Source organism: Scomber scombrus, chromosome 13, assembly GCF_963691925.1.
Source record: "Scomber scombrus chromosome 13, fScoSco1.1, whole genome shotgun sequence".
Taxonomy (NCBI): Eukaryota; Metazoa; Chordata; class Actinopteri; order Scombriformes; family Scombridae; genus Scomber; species Scomber scombrus.
In genome coordinates, this window is record NC_084982.1 from 22249560 (window position 1) to 22268804 (window position 19245).

The following is a 19245-nucleotide window of genomic DNA, read 5'->3' on the forward strand; positions in this document are numbered from 1 at the left end:
CCTTTAAGATCCTTAAACAGACACTGAGCTCATATGTTACTCACTCATGCCCCCTGCCTTCCTGTAGAGATTATAATTATAAATATGGTTTAATTACATTTCTTCTTTTCCTGTTGCTCTGTAGGTTTTTGTTGCCAACACTGACCCCACAGAGGTGGTTCTCAATCGGATCCCTCAGCCAGTCCTGGCCCGCTTCGTACGAATCAGACCCCAGCAGTGGAAGAACGGCATCGCACTCCGGTTTGAGCTCTACGGCTGTCAGATTACGGGTAAGACAGATGAAGCGTCTTTTACTGTGCAAATTCTCTGACTTTTTCTGGCCAACCTCCACATGGGATTTACTCCTGTGAAAACATGGTAGCGGACCTGCCAAGTTTTATACCAGTGATATACTGGCTTTTGCACTGGGTCAGAAGATGGGTCAGAGCAAAAATAACTCCCTTAGAATTCATTTCCTGGAAATGAACAGGCAAATGTGAGAGAAAAGTTTGTTCTTTGCTCCGCATTTATATAACCTAAATAATTCAGTAATTCATCCATCCATCAATCCATCCAAACCTTCTATTCATACTTTCGTGTCCTATCATCTACTGCACGCAACACACCCACACTCATGTGCTCTCAAACTCTTGCCCCCGCTCTTTCATATACATATCCTCCCTCTCTGTCTCCCACTAAACACACTGCACATACACATATACACACACAGACACAAAAAGAAACACACTCAGTCCTAATAGAATAATACTAGAGTGTGATGTGTGGGTGATAACATCAGAGAGTAACAGGCTCTCAGCTTTCATCTGCAGCCCTGGCAAACAAACACGATTTCAACCAGCATAATCAGCTCAATACTATAAATAGATAAAACTTAATTAGACTGTCTGTGTTTGTGTGTGTCTGTGTGTGTCATAGAAATGGTAAAAGAGAGAGTTTCAATCCATACGAGTGTGTGTGTGTGTGTGTGTGTGTGTGTGTGTGTGTGTGTGTGTGTGTGTGTGTGTGTGTGTGTGTGTGTGTGTCCCTCTGCTTCACTGTATCATTATTAGGTTAGGGCCTCTCTGCTGCCATTGTAGTGGCCATTGAGAGGGACAGATATGCTCTTATCTAGGAGGGCTATTTCAGCACCCACACAAATCACAATCACACCAAAACAATATGATACTGCTTGTATGTGCATGCCTGTGTGTGTGTATGGCAAAGAGACAGGGAGAAGGAGAGAGAAAGAGAGAAAGCAGGCAAAAAAGACAGGGACGTGGCATATATTACATATTTGCCTGTGTTCTTGTCTTCAAATCACCTATTTTTCACCCTATTTTAACACCTCCAATTGCATTATATATCACCCTACTTTTCTTACCACTCTCAGCAGTGAGAACCCATTCAACACATCTTTCGACCGTTTCTGTATTACCCATCTCTGCTCCTTTCTAATGTCCGCAATCCATCATGAACCTGAGGGAAACACTGAATCTATAAACAGTGATATGTAAAAACAGTGACAGCTTCCTTTTGTTGAGAAGGATGACAGAGTTTGTTACTTTAGAGGTAAGCAGTGGTAAAACAAACTGGGCTGTCGCACTTGCAGTAAAATATGTCTCTAACCTGCAGAAAAAGCTTAGATACCTGCTAATAGCTATGCAGTATCTTTTCTGTTTCTTTCCCCACACAGACATATTGACAAACGCACACACGAACACAGTGCCAGGGGGGATGCGATAATGCCCTACACAGGCCTATAAAGCCAGACATAAAGCAGTCAGTCAGTGACATGTCATTAACTTAAATCACACTTTTATGTCTCTGGCTCTACTTTTTTTCTCACTTTCTACCAATCCCTCCTCAGTGCTGCTCTGTTTTTCTTCCTTCTCATTCTGCTTTTGCTCTGTCCTTCTGTTGCCTTTGCTGACAGCTTCCATTACCCGCGCTTCCTGCTCTTATCTCTTTTTCTTTCTTTCTTTCGCGCTCACTCATTTTCTTTCCTTCTGCCTTCCCTTTAAATCTTCCCCATCGTTGCCTCATACACGTGTTGGTTCCCTTATCCGTCTTTCTCTCCTTGCTTTAATCTCATTCTATTTCTGCCCTGCAGCATCTATCAATCATTAATTTTGTTTTGCAATTTTATCATTTTTCTTTGCATGTTTGTAAATCCATACGTGTGTGTGTGTGTGTGTGTGTGTGTGTGTGTGTGTGTGTGTGTGTGTGTGTGTGTGTGTGTGTGACTGCAGCTGTGTTGCATGTGTGGTTGGTTTAGGTGCACAGTGGCGTACTTTACAAGCTTTTATAAGACCCCGTTATCAGGAAAAGCGCGGTTGGAGTGTGTGAGCGCCCATTTGTGGACCAAACATGAGAACATGTGTGAGTGGAAGTGTGTTTCAACCTTTGTGAGAGACCTTGACTATTCAGCTTCTATGTGTTGGCGCACGTATCCCTTTGTGTGTGTGTGTGTGTGTGTGTATATAGGTGCATGTGAGTTTTAAGTGCTCTCATGCTGGTGTGTGTTATCTAGCTATTTTTGTTACTGTGATCTCTTGAGATGATATTCTCATCGACTCATCGACTCCAACTTTCAGTATTACAGTAAAAAACCCTGCTGGAGTGCGGTAGCTGCGAAAATAGATGATGTAAAAATAGGAAAAATAGAATAAACAATACAATAGTATAATCTGGTTAATCACTTTCCATGTCTGTTTATAGAGCTTCAGAGAGAGCTCATCCACCATGGCTGTATAGCTGTTGTTGTTTGTTGTTGATTCATTATTTACTGTAGTGAGGCGCAGTTGCCAACGTCACAACATTAAACATTCATCTCCACAAAGACCCAGAGAATGTCACCGTCAATCATCGTCACCCTTCACTGTCAGTCTGCACTCCCTCGCTTTCTTTTTTCCTTTCCCCATCCCTCTTTATCCTTCACACCCTTTTCTATTCACTTGCCTCCGCTCCTCTTCTCTTCTACCTTCCTCCACTCCCTCCCTTCATCTTTTTGTTTGACCTTTTAGACTATCTCTTTATCTTCCCCCTTGTCCTTTTAACTACTCTTCTACCATGCTCCTCACCTCTTGTCTCTTCTTGCCTTCATTACTCCTCTTCTTCTCTTCCCTCGAATCTTCTGTTTTCTGTCTTCTTTTTGTCATATTTTCACCAGATTCATTTCCAAATACAAATGGTCACTTTGTTTTATTCCCGTCGTTTTCTGTCATTATTCATAACAATAACATATTCTGATTCTTGTTAGACTAAGAAATGTTTGTCAGTCTAATAAACAGCATCCCTTTGATCTGCAACATGATTTAATTTAGTTCTACCATGTGGGAGTTCCATGGCCCAATTCCCCATGAAGAATCCCCTTCGGTAGCTTAGTTAAAGTTTTACATCAACTTTGCTGCAGAAAGAAGGAAAAATAATGAAACGGTTTGATGGAAAGCAGTTGAATAGGGCTGCCGAGTAGTTGTTTTAACGATTTATGTCGCAATCGCACAAGAGATTCACTCCAAGATGAGATCAAACAGTCACACCGAGTTACTCCAGACCTAAAAGTCACATTTTTTTTTTAATTATACAATGTTTTACTACTCTATTCAATACCCTGACTGGATTTCGGAAACAGAAAAACATTTTGGACTGTGTCCTCACTTTTGTGAAAATTATTAAATGGCTTCTAAAGGACAATAACGACATGTTTTTGGCCCTTTATAACTTCAAATCACTCCTGGCGATTTAGGTTGAATATCTTCTTTCCCACCTCTGTAATTTAAGTTTACATAATCATTGTTTCAGGCTTGAAAAGGGAAATCCATCACATGAAAAAATTCACATTATTCTTCCCACAGCAATCAGAGTTTCTCATTGTTTGTCCTAAATGTTTTTCTGACAACGTGACTCATGACTTTTTGGTAGATGACTGTCAAATCTTAGACACTGTAGTGATCATGGAAGCACCAACAGAGAGGAGAATAAGATTTCCAAACAGCCCCAGCTTGGACATGCATTACTATGCAATGCAATAATAATAATAAAAACCTAAAGGCATCAACCAGTGTAAAATGAACCAAAATCTAATTTTCAACCTGCAGCTTATGAAAACAATGGAAAAGTTTATTACATGCTTTAGAAAATGCCCAGCTGTATTATAAAGCATCTCATTACTTTCTCTCTGTGTCTGCTGTCCAGATGCTCCCTGCTCAGAGCTGCAAGGCATGTTGTCTGGGCTGCTGCCCGACTCCCAGATTTCTGCGTCCTCGATGAGGGACATCCACGGCTCCATGGGGGCAGCCAGGCTGGTGGCCAGTCGGTCAGGCTGGTTTCCCAACCCAACACAACCCATAGCTGGAGAGGAGTGGCTGCAGGTACATCACTGTATGACTCAATCTGTTTTTTATAGTATGGTTGGTTGTAATGTTGCTATTACAGCTGACTGTTGCTGGAGAATAAGGGCCCTCTACATTTCTCAATCCATTGTCATTCTGCTTTTATTTCTATCAGTCCTGGAATTAAATTTCATCCCCTAGCTGCGCCATGATTGATCAAACAAATGTGTCATTGCTTCAACTTCAAACTAGAGAGATCAAACTCAAAAAACTAACCATTTACTCCAGCATCTGGCATGCCAATGATCATTAAACCAACAAAATAATTGGAAAGTGAATGCTGGCAAAATGAGGACATCCAAGTCCTGATAAGCATTTGGGGGGGAAATGAGGGCTGGAATGAAATCAAGGTCTAACAGAGGGTATCTCAGCTTTTAGAAGAATTTAGAATTACCCACATGATAAAAATAGTTGAGGTGGAAATTGCAAATCACTTTTCTGATTTGAATTGTTTGAATTGTTTCATTCACATTTCAAAGAGTTATTGTCACTGGATATGTAGTTAGTTCTTTATTGTCTAGGTTAAGTGATCATATCATTGTTCTGATGCACTTCAGTACATAACAGCGTTGTAGGCGAATTCATAACTCTTTGACATTTGCCGCTGATTCTGAATGTCTTCATTTCAATTGTATGTTTAGTCTTTTGCTGGTTGAGACTGTTTTTTTCAGGTGCTCTCAGTCTAAAAGCGACTGATTCATGGCCATCAGAGTAGTCAGTTCAGTTTGAAGATTCAGTGTTAAAGGTTAATTTACATAAATCCTGAGCACCTCTACAAAACAATGATTTACAAAATGAAACAAAATCATAGATCACAATGCATCCAGTGGAGTAAACTGCAAAACTACAAAATGATTCACACACTGGAAACTAGAGCCCGACTGATAAATCAACCAGACCAATATATTGGCTGATATTAGCTCAATACAGATATATGAGTATCGGTGTACTGTATGTAGCCAATAAATGACAAGAAATAGAAGTATAGAAATGCTACCAATTTATAATTTTTCCACCAGAGAATGGTTTATTTTTCAAATGTAAAATGTCCTGTCCATATGTGTAAAGTAACCCGGTTTATAATATACAATAGAGATGCAAAGAAGAACCTAGATCCAAAGCTTGACAACTTATCAAAAGTTGAAATTATGGAAAACCAGCATTGAAAATCAGATTGATTACAGACACTGAAAAGTCACTGGCCTCTGCAGTGAGATGGAGTTGACAGTTATAGTAATGTTTGTTTGTGTTGCAGGTGGACCTTGGTGTGCCCAAGATGGTGCGTGGGATCATAACACAGGGTGCGAGAGGGCTGGAGGGCAGCACCAGCGCTGAAAACAGAGCGTTTGTCAGGAAGTACAAACTGGCGCACAGCTTGACTGGCAAAGACTGGACCTACATCCTTGACAGCAAGACTGGGTTTGCTAAGGTAAAAGGAGGGCACACACACACATAATGTTTCTCTGTCTGACATACACATATGTACACTACGCTCTCTGATTGTCACTGTCAGTTCTCTCTTATTTGTAGTTTATTTATAGCTGTCTTTCAACTCAATCCCTCTTCGCTCTCCCTTTCTTTCCTTCCCTGTTTGCCTCTGTCTTTCTCTCAGCCTTGTCATTTTCAGAGGCGGGGGAAAGCCATTTTATTACAGTCTCAGCTCTGATAATAATTCAATTTAATCACCTCACTCCTCATTCTCTCTTCTTCTGTCTTTGCCTCTCTCTAAATCCTCTGTACTCTCTCTCTCTCTCTCTCTCTCTTCTCTCTCTCTCTCTCTCTCTCTCTCTCTCTCTCTCTCTCTCTCTCTCTCTCTCTCTCTCTCTCTCTCTCTCTGCTTTTCTCTGTCTCTCATCCTCTCATTCACTCATCTCCTATTTGTCTCTCATGGGTGTTAATTAAAATGTCTTTCCTGCATCACCACTCAACACTGCTGGCAGTCTAACACACTGTGAGACAGGGCACTTTAAACTCTAGTCTTCTTTCTGAGGCTATGTCTTAAAACGCTTTAATAGTACTGAGTGCCTGGCTTTTCTCCTGATGCTAAAATCCTGTTCCTGTCTCATCTGCCTGTCTTTTTAAATGAGTATCCTGGGAAATTGCTCATACGTTTTTAAATTCCAGAAATGGAGAAGATAGAAGATACAATTCAATTAATGAAACCAATATTAAAGCTTTCACAGCCCACATTTTGAAAGGATTGGTACAGTCTAGTCATTTTTAAGCTTGTAATAAATCTTTTGTTTTAGCCAGAGGCTGGCAAGCCTTCTCAAAATATTATTTGAAAATCAAAGGAAACACACTTTCTGTTGTTATTTGTATGACACTTCATACTGTGCTAGAAAGAAGTGCTGATTAGTGGTGTTGTATGACTTTGGAAAGATAGGCTTAACATGTTGCTATTGTTTTCCAATGAGACTTGAATGGTAAAATGGTGAAATGACAAAATTTGACTTCCTCTGCTGCGTTCACATCTTTCTCCATTGTTTCAGAAAACTCTTATCAGTGCTGTTTTCACCACAAAATAATTTATCAGCGCAAGACTCTGACAGATGTCACATAAGTCAAATGAACAAGGAGTAGGGCTTATTGCACACTGTTTCTTATTGTAAACTCTTTTCAAAATGGCTTTGAATCAAAGCAAACAAAGCAGCAGGGTCTTACTGTAACAGTCAAAAAAGCAGCTGTCATGCAGTGGAGCAGGCAATGTTTTGCCATAGTTAGATTTTCCCGTTAAGTTCATGAACTGAATGGAATGTCAAAATTGGCTGAAAAACATCCTTTATACAGGAGAGGAAATGTTTTATTCTTCCTCTTTTTCTTATTACAACATTTTTAAAAGGAAAACACCTATTAACATCACTATTAACCAATCAGATAAGATTTTGTAATCAGTACAGACACCATAAATGTATTTGATTGATTTTAAGAGAGTCTTTCTGTTTATAAAGTGTTATCTTTTGGTGTTTAAATACATTACATCTTGTTTGCCTCTCATTCATGTTTTTGCCTCCGTGTTGTCAGATTTTCGAGGGGAACAGCCACTATGACACTCCAGAGGTGCGGAGGTTTGATGAGATAGTGACCCAGTACATCCGAGTCTTTCCAGAGAGGTGGTCGCCCGCTGGCATTGGCATGAGGATGGAGGTCCTCGGCTGTGACCTGCCTGGTAAGAACACATGTGATTATGTGAGATAACAGAGGTCTACACACACTCCTATGTAGAAACATAGACACACCATCAAATGTACTAACATACTTACAGGAATACACACTTGGCACACACATATAAGATAAAGATAAACACACTCATTGACAGCATCAGTAACCTCCTTCGTTTATGTAAAATATTTTTGAAAAAGCACAATTAACACAAATGATCCACCAATCAAAGCATAATTATTATCTGCATACATGTATATCATATGATCTATAATTAACATCAACATAACTCAATTACAAACAAGACATTAGTGAGTGAAATGTGCTGTGAATATCGCATCATTTATTTCTTTGACATTCTGTAATGAATGTGTATATGTATGCATATTTAAATATTTGTGTGTGAGCATATAGAGCATGTGTGTGTGTCTATGTGTGCGTGTGTGTTTGCATGCATGTGTGTGTGTGTGTGTGTGTGTGTGTGTGTGTGTGTGTGTATTCTTTCTTTTGTATTTCCATCTGTCACTTTGTGTGCAGTAGCCTGTATCTCCTTCTTGTATGTACAGTATATATGTGCATTTAAGTATGTGTTTGTGCAGATGTAATAGTGGCTGAAGTTAATCATCTTGCTCTATAGGAGGTATTGGAACATGTCTGGACAGGGATTAACATGTCTAGGTCATGGGACTTTTACTAATAGTGGCCAGCTGTGTAGTTTTACTGTATTGTGTTCACAGACAGTAATGTCATTAACATGTAGCTAAGTATGTAGTGAAGGATTAGGTGCAGTACATTATCTGTTGAATTTTGGTTTAAATTTTCTATTCAGTTATGTTACATTTGATGTATTTTCTACTTCAGGACTGATGTAAACAGATAGTTATAAAAGAGATGATTTAGTGTAAAGAATGACAAATGTAGACCATTAGTCGGTATGTTTCTTTATTGAGCAGTGAGAGTACCATTTATTACAATATATTACTGCTGTATGCAGCTTGTTAGCTGTGGCCAGCAAATTACTCTCAGCTGCACAATCATTTCAATAATAAAGCAGGCCATTGTGCACATTTTCCCACATTTATTACTTAACTTGAGCAATAATGATGTTGCTGCATAAATTCACAGACAATAGACACCTTGTCACAGAGGTTGTGATTTTTTTTTTCTTCAAAATGTATCCGATATTATAAAACGATCAGAGCACAAATACAATCTCAATCATGCATTCCGTCACCATAATTACACCTAAGAATAAGTAACTGTGCAATGCTTAAATTTTGTTGGGGCTTTTTGAACTTGAAGTCTATACTAAAAATGCGACTGTGTTATGGCCAATCTCCTCTCTCCTCCGCTTCATGTGTCATAAGATCTTACTGCTTTAGTCAGATTGTGACAGGTGAAGACAAGAACAGGAAATGACACGTACCTGTTCCCAGTGGACATGAAGTGGGCTGTTCACTGCGACTGATGGCCTGCCACTTGAATTTTGTATTTCTGAATGTGTGTGTGTGTATGTGGGTGTGTGTAAGAGAGAGAGAGAGAGAGAGAGAGAGAGAGAGAGAGAGAGAGAGAGAGAGAGAGAGAGAGAGAGAGAGAGAGAGAGAGAGAGAGAGAGAGAGAGAGAGATAGCCCAAAGGGAACAATATATCCTAGATGTGTCAGGACTAGCCAGGAGGTTGGTGGTGATGGGGAGAGAAGGGACATCCTCTTCTGTTAACACTTTTTAAGAGGTTACTGTGGCTGTGTTAAAAATAAAATCAGACATGGCACAGATGTTGTATATCTGCAGCAAAAGCTGAATGAAACTGAATTTAATCAACAGTTTACTTCAAGACAAGATTTTAATTTCTATGACAAGTGAGTTCTGTGATTAATTTGGTGATAACATGGATAAACTATCATAACCCATTAAGCAGAAAGATAAAGAACAGAAAAACTGGAAACCTAGTGAAAATGTTAGCGGCATGCTTCATCCATTATAAATTATGGTTTTACTTGATTTAAAGGAGAATAGTACTACTCTTATTTGCAATTACAGTTAATTTACTTTGCTCTACATTTATTCTTTCCAATTAAAATGTGTGGTTTAAAACCTAGCTTTAACTTAACAACTCCCGCCAGTAAACAGCATCCTTGCTAAGAGGACATGAAAGGTGGCATGTTCATAAGTTTTTGTTTTTTTGTTGTTTTTTTTAATTAATTTTGACTTTCATGAGACAGGCAGTAAACAGAGTATAAAATATGCATGCTGATATAAAAGATGATGTGATATAAAAATCTCCAGGCACAATAACATAAAAGTGAAACCTTGAAATAAAAACAGTTTGGACTTTTTACTATGCTGATTATCTAGATTATTATCATGAATGATAACAATAGATTTCTGTCTAATGGAGATATTTATTCTCTGTCCAACCACTCTAACTGACAATTACCATTCAAACATGCGTGATAGGCACAACCTTATAAAAATACTGCTATTATAGAAGATAATTGCCCATAACCATGAGGCTCAAACACTTAATGTAGCCATTTCTGTAATTTTTGAAATGGCAATGTTTCATTTTGTCCTTACACTCTGCTTGTTATTTCACCTAATGACACCATGCACATCTTATCTGCAGCCATCATCTCCATGACCATAGTACAGATCAACCTCTTGGCTATTGCAGTTGCTGTGATTGTCTGCTGGTCGGGCTTTCTAGGTCTGCATGCCAGATGTTTGCCTTCTGGATGTAATCCGTGCATTAGAGAAGATAACAGTTCAGTCCCGCTTTACATAAAAACCACGGCAACAACTGCTCTTATTGCTACCACCCTAAATGCCACACACAACCAGACACTGAGATCATTTTATATCCAAGTGGCTTAGAGCAAGTCAACTTTATTAAATGTGTCTGTTTTTCTAATTGTCACCATGCTCTGTGACGTTAGGATAATAACAGAGGACAAAAACACATGGTCTCACCCGCCATGCAGTAACAATCATTTTTGCTTGTGCTGCACAATAAATTAAAACAAAACATAAAAGGACATCTGACTGAAGACATAAGGGACTGTGTTTCTCTTCTTGCTCTTGTGCATGGTTGTGTGTGCTAGCATGTGTGGAGATAAAATATTCAACAGAGTGCATCAACTTCAGTCCACTGAACGCAGCTGTTTACACATAGACAACAAGCATACAAAAAAACGGACTCACGTTCAACTCTAGTGGGGTTCTCCTATAAATTCAGACACACACAGGGCTACAGAAAGGTGGAAGGATACAGGAAAAGGCCTAACAACACCTTTCCATAGTTAAATCCTATGAGGTTGTCTTAGTTCCGCTTTAAAATCCTTTCCTTTCCTCTACACAGGCAGCCTCAAAAAATGGATCAAGCCCTGTTTTTATTCACCAAACAGGACATCATTGAAGTTACTTTATTTTGTAAAAATAAATACCCTTTCTCTGTCTTGAAATGTGTACAATCTAGCCTCAACTGTGCACATCTCAGGCTGCTCAGGAGGAGAGGATAAGTAAAGGAATATATTAATGAATTGATGAATAAATAAAAACAGACATCAGCAATGTAAGACAATCACATGCTCGCTGACACACTCACAAACACACACCGGCCAGCCTGCAGTGGATGCAGCAATCAGAGTGGCCCTTCTATTATTCAGTGGTTTGTTTCAGATGTATGTTTTCTGTCTCCCTCCTTTTCTGTGGAGCCTGGAAAAACATGGACCTCTACTGGTGGCAGCTACATTCATGCTTAGCTGTTGAGTTTTATTGATCGTATAACTATTAGAGTTGTGAAAAAAATCAGTTTACCTCCTGCTGTTGACATAAATAACAGACATAAATAACAGCCTTGGACTCATGTCAAATGTTGAACATCAACCCTCCAAAATACTTACGATAAGAGGATAAGAACACAAACAAACTTGTCAGCTCATCCTCACTTTGCAGGAAAAGTGTTACATGTACATATGTAGAAGCAGCATGTTTTATTGCAATAAAAACATGATTATTCATTGCTCAAAATAGGCAATATGACAATATGATATGGTGTCAATCACAAACCCCACATTCACTAAACATTGGCTTTAACAAACTCAGAAAGGAATTGCTTTTCCATTACTGCCCCTGCATTGTTTTCATGTTTTACAATGAAGCGCTTTGACCTGGACTTGGGCTGTAAAACAATTTCCTCTCATGGGGAAGACAATCTCAGCACACAATTACAATGAAGAAATCTGAAATTACAGATACCAGGTTCTTAGGGGGCACACAATAATGTAGTTTAGCATCTCATTACGGTGCCAAACCCTTGGTGCGAAAACAGAAACAAAAGCCAGAATATTATTGCAGGACTCATTCTAATCATTCATGCTAGCTATGGAGGCAACATGTAATTTAGGTCTTGTTTGTAGCCTTGACTATTGGAAGTAAACTGAGAGCCACCAAGCTGCCAGTTTTGTTCATGTTTTAAATGACTGAGCTATCAAAACATCTGCTAGCTCTCATCTCTTTCACTCCACACCTAGTTGTTGGCAGGCATGAAGGCACATATGTACACACACAGACATGCACACACATTCACACGCATACACAGACACACCACCTGTTTGGCATGAAGACGAGGGTTTGTTCTTAGTTGTGTAAATACTTCCTTTAGTTTCTCATTTCCAATGAAAACTGCAGTGTTATGGGTGGGGTACTCGAGGAAAATAACAGGGTGATGCTGGGGGAAAAAACAGGCAGAGAGAGAAAGTGGCTTTGTGTCTGGAGTCTCCGAGTGGCTGTAACAGCTCTGTCTTCATTCACTTGCTGCTGCTGCTCTTTGTATCATTGATCTTCACCTGTCATGTAATATCAGACACTGCCAAATGTGGACAAATCCAAGAGATATTATGCCTCTTACGTCTGTGCGTCCAACAAAACCACCATGATTGGCTCAATAGGGGCATTTGCAATTGGGAGACTACATAATTAATGGCGGATGGCTTGTTTCTGATGCCTTTCACTTAAAGAACTGGGCCTTGTTTTCCATAAATGATTGATCTAGTAGTTAAGAGTGTTTCCAAGAAGCATTTCTCTTAAATTTCTACACATGTTCTCCAAAGCGGTATTTAAGAGCAAGTTGCAAACACTCACCGTCTGTGGTGCTTAAGGAAATGCTGTGTACATTAAAAAGTGCACAATTAAATGTCTTTCAGTCATGCTATGAATTTAAAATAAATCAGAAAGGGTAAATTTTCTATATCATAAATAATTGTTCTATACTTGAAATTCAGTATGAAAATCCAAAATCTCCTTCAGCTACCATACTGCTGTCTCCTACTTCACTGTAAAGTCCTTTCTCGATGTCTGCGCACTGGAGGCTTCAAGTTTCCACATTGCACTTGTGTATGTCAAATATGATAACTTGTCCTTAAATAATAATTTAATAATAACTTAAATTTTCAGTGAGCACAGAGAAACTTTCCCCTTTCAGCAGATGAATGTCAAAACAGCTTTGTAGTGTCAAAGTCTGCACATACATCATTCTAAACAGTGAAGCTGAAACATTTAACTGTTGGAACAAGAAGAAAACCATTTATTTGACTAGAGGGGAACGTCAAGCATAAGAAAGTTTGGAAGATGGGTTTTACAATCATCTTAGCCTTTTGGGAAGCAAGGGCGATGAAAGCACAGACACTGACCCTGTAGCTGGCAAGGCACCATCAGGGAAAATACCTCTATAAATACTGTCAGTGAGTCTTTGAACAAAACAGTCAGTTTGTTATGGAAAAAGATTGTTATACTGCAAAACCCCAGTGAGAATGCAGATTTCTATGAATGTGGAGCATGATGTTTGCGAAAGCATCATGGATCAAATTTCAATGCAGATAGTTTTAAAAGAGGCTAAAATAACAGTTTATGACTTATGTTGCAATATGCAATGGCAGCCAAGAGCCTTCGTTCGCTGTGTCAGTCAGTCTCATGTTGATGATGTTGGACTCCTGGAAAATACACACACATGCACGTGTGCACGCACGCATACACACACACAGACACACACACACACACACACTTCTGTAGTTGCAGTCTCTGTTGTTTTGTGCTCTTGCTCTAGAACATTTTAGGTGTTCAAGCCAATCATTCAGGTTTAGCCAAGTGTGTGTGTGTGTGTGAGTGTGTGTGTGTGTATGATGTGTGTGTGTGTGTGTGTGTGTGTGTGTGTGTGTGTGTGTGTGTGTGTGTGTGTGTGTGTGTGTGTGTGTGTGTGTGTGTGTGTGTGTGTGTGTGTGTGTGTGTGTGTGTGCACCAACCATCATTGATAGCTTTCACATGTGAGTCGTGGCTCCATTCCAGATACTGTCATGTGATTGGTGGGTTGTGGCCTCAGTTACACCCACTCATCTCTCTCCTCTGCTCCTCCTTCCCCCGTCTTTTCTCACAGATCACAGTAGCAATGTGATTATAAATGCATTACATTTACTGGTAATGACAACCACTATATTTTTGTAGAAAAAGTAATAAATGCTATTATTTAATCACTCAGAGTTATGTTTCACATATAAAGCATTATACTGTTTATCCAAGCATAACACATCCTGAAACATTCAGGTGTCAGGTAGTTCTAATGATATTCATAGAGAGACATTATTAATATATTATCTCTAATTAAAGTTTAAATTCAATTTTGATGAATGCAGTCATTTAAAAATAAATTTAAAACATCATAATAAATTGCCAGGTAGCAGCAGGGAGGCTTGGTTAAATAAATATGTAAATAAGTATGTAATAAGCTGCATGCTGATCCACAAGTATAAGTAAAGGTACATGAGAAGGAATGGAAAATAATGTTAGTGAGGGAGGTTGAATGTGTAAATGTTTATGGCTTCTGCAGTATTCGCTCCGTCTTCACCCTTTTGACTCCCTCCCCATCAGAAGACTGTAATCATTCCCATCTCCTGCCAAGGCTTCTGTAACACCCACCCACCACCACACAGACATCATTGCTAACTCCTCACCTACCCTTCACTCCTGACCTCATTACCCTTATGGACTCTTTGCCCTCTCTTCTTCACACTCTCATACACTTTCTACAGACCAATTTTTCTTGTAGATTTTACCAGTCATTTATATGTTTAAGCCTTTCAAACTTGGGTCAAAACAACCGTGCAACCATTACTGATTTTGCTTTTATAGTTTTTTAACCTTAATCATTGTAGAACCAAGCCAAACCACAGATCAGGAATTGTACAATCTCCAAGCACAAGCTGTTTTTAAAATCTTGAAGGGAAAACATTTTGGTATTTTTACAGGACCCTGACAGTATGCTCCCAAGTGTCTGACAAAGTAAAGTACTGGGGCGCCTGAGCGGTGAAAAAAATCACTTGGCCACTACTTCAGAGGGCATGATAACGCTGCTTCTGGCTTGCTTGTACATTTAGGCCAGCACAATATGTTTGAAGGTAGGAAACCAGCGAGGCTTTGTTTATTTAAAGCCTCATGGAATACAAAGACTCTCCTGAAAATCAAGCACACACCCAAAACCATTCTGAAGTTATTTTAAACCTTATACAACTATGTTCTTCTTGAAATTTCACACATGGAAACACTTCGAAATGGGTACAGGTTTATTGTGTGTCCGCACATGTGTGTGTGCAAGAAAACTTGTGATTTTCCAATAAAAATATTTAGGTTTGGCTCGTCACTTCACCTCTCTGTGTCTCCCAGATTTGTACTTTTTCTCTGCTTTTTCTGTTTCCCTTTCTATCTCTTCCTCAGAGTTCTTGATGTGTGAAACCACAGGCTAATAAGAGAACCACACAATATGACAATTGTGTGCAATTTGTCAATTTACATGTGTGTATGTATGGCAAAAAAGTACAGATTGGACTGTGGCACTTATACGCTTGTTAAAATATTACTGCTTGGTGATCTAGAAAGTGGTCCTGCTCTTCTCCAGAGCAGTAAATGGCATATTAACTTAATGGATTTTGCCACACTTAAACTCGTTTCCTTTGTAGCTGACTACAGTTCACTGATGTAGTTAGCCATTCATTGCCAGAAGCTTCTTTTTATCATCTCAGTTGTTGTTGCACTTAGCTTGCGTTTACCCTTAAGGCAACAATTACAATCACATACCTTGTGGTGTTTTGTTGCACATTGGGCTAATGAGCCATTCACTGTCAGTAGTTTCCTGACACAAAGACCATTTTTACTATCTCAACTGTGCAGTGCTTGGCCGTGCACATTTAGCCACATGTTAAGCTCTATCATTGGTGGCTTTTTAACTGCAGTCATGTGCTTATATTACACCAATACGTGTTCATGGGTTACAGAAACTTGGGCTTCCCCATCTCACTAGACATTAAAATTTGTGGTCCAGCGTAGCACTTAGTGTAAAACCAGATATTGGTAGCTCGCTGTACAATAGTCTAATTAGGCATTCAGTCTCAAAAGAGTTTCCTGCTGTAAAAGACTCATTTTCCCGCCCGCTCATCTTCAGAAAAGGTAGTCGTAATTAGTCTGGCACTTTAAGCTACATACAAATCAAACCTGCATTTTTGGTTCTTAAGTACAGATGTCTGATTTGCCTTTCAGAGCTCTGGCATTGATTTTCATCCAAAACCACTCATACTTCATACTTCAGTGTGGCACACTTTAACACTTAACAGCCCCATTCTTGGTGGTGCCATAACTAAAATCAGTTTTCTCACTAGTTTCCTTTAAAAAAAAAAAACACACACTCATTTATTTCTTACTATTTTTTATATCCATAGTTTACAATTTTAAATATGTATGAGCATGTACCATTGATTGTTTCCTAATTTTGGATTGCTCATAGCAATAAAGTTTATGCAAATGTATATTTCCATACATATTGGTGTCCTGCAATGTTGCTAAGTATAGTTTTAGCAACAGGTAAGGGACTTTTATGTTAATAGTATTGGAAAAAATTGGGTTAGCCTGTAGTAACATTGCTAACTAACTTTAATTGACGATTAGAAGATAGATGTCCCTGTTATCAAGAAGACACATGCCCAGCTACACACCCACACAGAGCAAGAGTCTGCCATTCAGTCTGTCAGTCAATCACATAGTCATTAAGTAAAGCAAATCTCCGACCCACACACATGCACCATTTCACCAATAATTTGAACTGCAATGACATTCACTAGTTTCTCCAACACACACACACACACACTCACATATTGTGTCAGTAGTCATTATTTAGGCTGACAGAGGTAGATTTATACCACAAGCTCTTTCCATAATTGAACAGTTTTCGTCTCTCTCTTTCCACTTCGCCCTGCTCAGTCAGCAGCTTTACAATGAGCCCTGGGGCCTAAGACTATGTGTGTGTGTGTGTGTGTGTGTGTGTGTGTGTGTGTGTGTGTGTGTGTGTGTGTGTGTGTGTGTGTGTGTGTGTGTGTGTGTGTGTGTGTGTGTGTGTGTGTGTGCATGTGTGTGTGTGGTTAACCAAACTGAACACCTTCTGTTTCTCAGTTTGAGGCGGTCATGGCAGGTTGCCGTAACTCAGTGGTGTTCAAAATGACCCATCCGCAGAATATAGACATCAAGATTGGTGTTTCCCTTACATCCATTTTTGAATCCTCATGTTTAAAACATGACTGACTGACTTCCTCTCTATTCCCACATAAGTGACTGAAAACTCTGCTGTCTTGCACCTGTTTCTCAGTCAAGTAAAGTTAAGCAAATAAACTATAACACACTGCAAAAGCATGCCGTTTATTGTTATATAACAGCAATAATTATCATAATCAAATATTATTATAAATATATTTCTGATTGATCAAATAATTTAGATTATTTCAGTGACAGTGATGAACCTGATGGATAAAAAGATGAGGGGAGAAAGAAGATGATGATGGAGGAAATTGAGAAAGAACAAGAGAGGAGAGGACAGGCAGGGAGCAAAATTGGATTAGACGGATTGAGGTAGAAATGGGAGGATGACAGGAACTGTGTGTGGTCACTAATTAGGAAAATAGTGCTGAGAGGTGGAAAGGGTTATGGTCCCTTCTCCATATCTGTCTGTCTCTCTCTCCCTGTGTCTCTCATCTCAATACCTCCCTCTCTAATTACAATGCTAAAGGGCACTGTAATTACAGTGCTAAAGGGCACCAAATTAAAACCGCTTAATGTCAGCAGCTGGGAGCTACTTATCCAATGTGTGAGTGTGTGTGTGTGTGGATGGCAATATGAGGCCACCACATTTGGACTTACATAATAACCCTACATACTTTGACTGTGAGCAGACTGTGTAAACAACTCAATAAAGTTATGCACACACACATTAGAGTAATGGTTGAACCTGGACACATCAGTGAAGGCTATTAGCAAAGGTTGGCAAAGGTTAAAAGTTCACTCTAAACACAACACACACACATACCCACACACACACACACACACACACACACACACACACACACACACACAGACACACACACGTCAGATCATGGTCACTTTTGGGGACATTACATAGACTTATATTTATTTCAAACCCTAACTGTAACTTAACCACTGACCCAAAAATGAGCTTTTTCCCAAGTAGGGACATGGCTTTTGTCCCCAACTGGACAAGCTGTCCCCAATTAACTGGTCCTAATTTTGAAATTTGTCCCCAAAAGTAGCCTACAACAGACCACAAACACACACACAAACACACACAAATCACCCAGTGAGTTGTGGAAACATCTAGAACAACCAAACAAGCAGTAAATCAACAGTGGTCTCAGATTTACTGAGTCGGTGGTTAGAACAGACATAAAATAACACCAGACACTGGAGTTTCAGCACAGAGAGGAGCGCTGAAAGGAAGTACGAGTGAGAGATCGTTGGAAAAGAGCACAAGAGAGAGACGCAATCTTAACAAAGAGAGAAAGAGGGAAAGAGCTGTGGGCAGACAAAAGCAAAGGACAAGTGGAAATGAAAATATGCCTTAGGGAGAGATGACAGAAAGAGCACGTAAGAAAGAGAGAGAGAGAGTGAGTTATGGAGAAGAAAATTGTGGTAAAACAGAAACAACAAGAGATAGGGTTTCACTTCAATATCAGAAAGGCAGAGAAAAAGAAAAATCAACTCTGTGTGAGTGTGTGTGTGTGTGTGTGTGTGTGTGTGTGTGTGTGTGTGTGTGTGTGTGTGTGTGTGTGTGTGTGTGTGTGTGTGTGTGTGTGTGTGTGTGTGTGTGTGTGTGTGTGTGTGCGTAGAAAGGACTTCTTGTGGTGTTGATGGTGGTTTTTCCAAAGCAGAACTGAGAGTGGTCAGATTTATTGTGACAAATGACAGAGAGAAGATACAATGACAAGGGGGAGAGAGAGATAAATGGATAAGGGAAGGAAAGAAAGAAAGAAGGAAAGCCTGTGCAATGAATGGCATGAAAATAAGAGAGAGAAAGAAGTAGCTTCTGAAAATAATTTGGTGCGAGGTTTGTGGTCTCGGCCTTGTGCCATGAAAGCCAGACAATCTTCTGTTCCCTTACGTCAACATATAGACACACACGTATACCACTGTGTGTGTGTGTGTCTGTGTGTGTCTGTGTGTGTCTGTGTGTGTGTGTGTGTGTGTGTGTGTGTGTGTGTGTGTGTGTGTGTGTGTGTGTGTGTGTGTGTGTGTGTGTGTGTGTGTGTGTGTGTGTGTGTGAGCTGGTAAAGCATTCAGGGCTGTTTAAAGAACTTTAACCAACAGTAGAAAACTGCTTATTAGGACCAG

The 19245-nt window shown here is 39.5% G+C and overlaps 1 protein-coding gene across 1 annotated transcript in view; it reads left to right on the forward strand.

Annotated features, from left to right (window-relative positions):
- LOC133992704 (neuropilin-2-like) overlaps positions 1 to 19245 on the forward strand; it is a 97492-nt gene that overhangs the window by 55125 nt on the left and 23122 nt on the right. Inside the window, exons 8-11 of the mRNA XM_062431405.1 lie at positions 125 to 269; positions 4174 to 4349; positions 5626 to 5799; positions 7395 to 7539. Coding sequence (XP_062287389.1) covers positions 125 to 269; positions 4174 to 4349; positions 5626 to 5799; positions 7395 to 7539 — 640 coding nt within the window. The remainder of the gene's footprint in view (positions 1 to 124; positions 270 to 4173; positions 4350 to 5625; positions 5800 to 7394; positions 7540 to 19245) is intronic.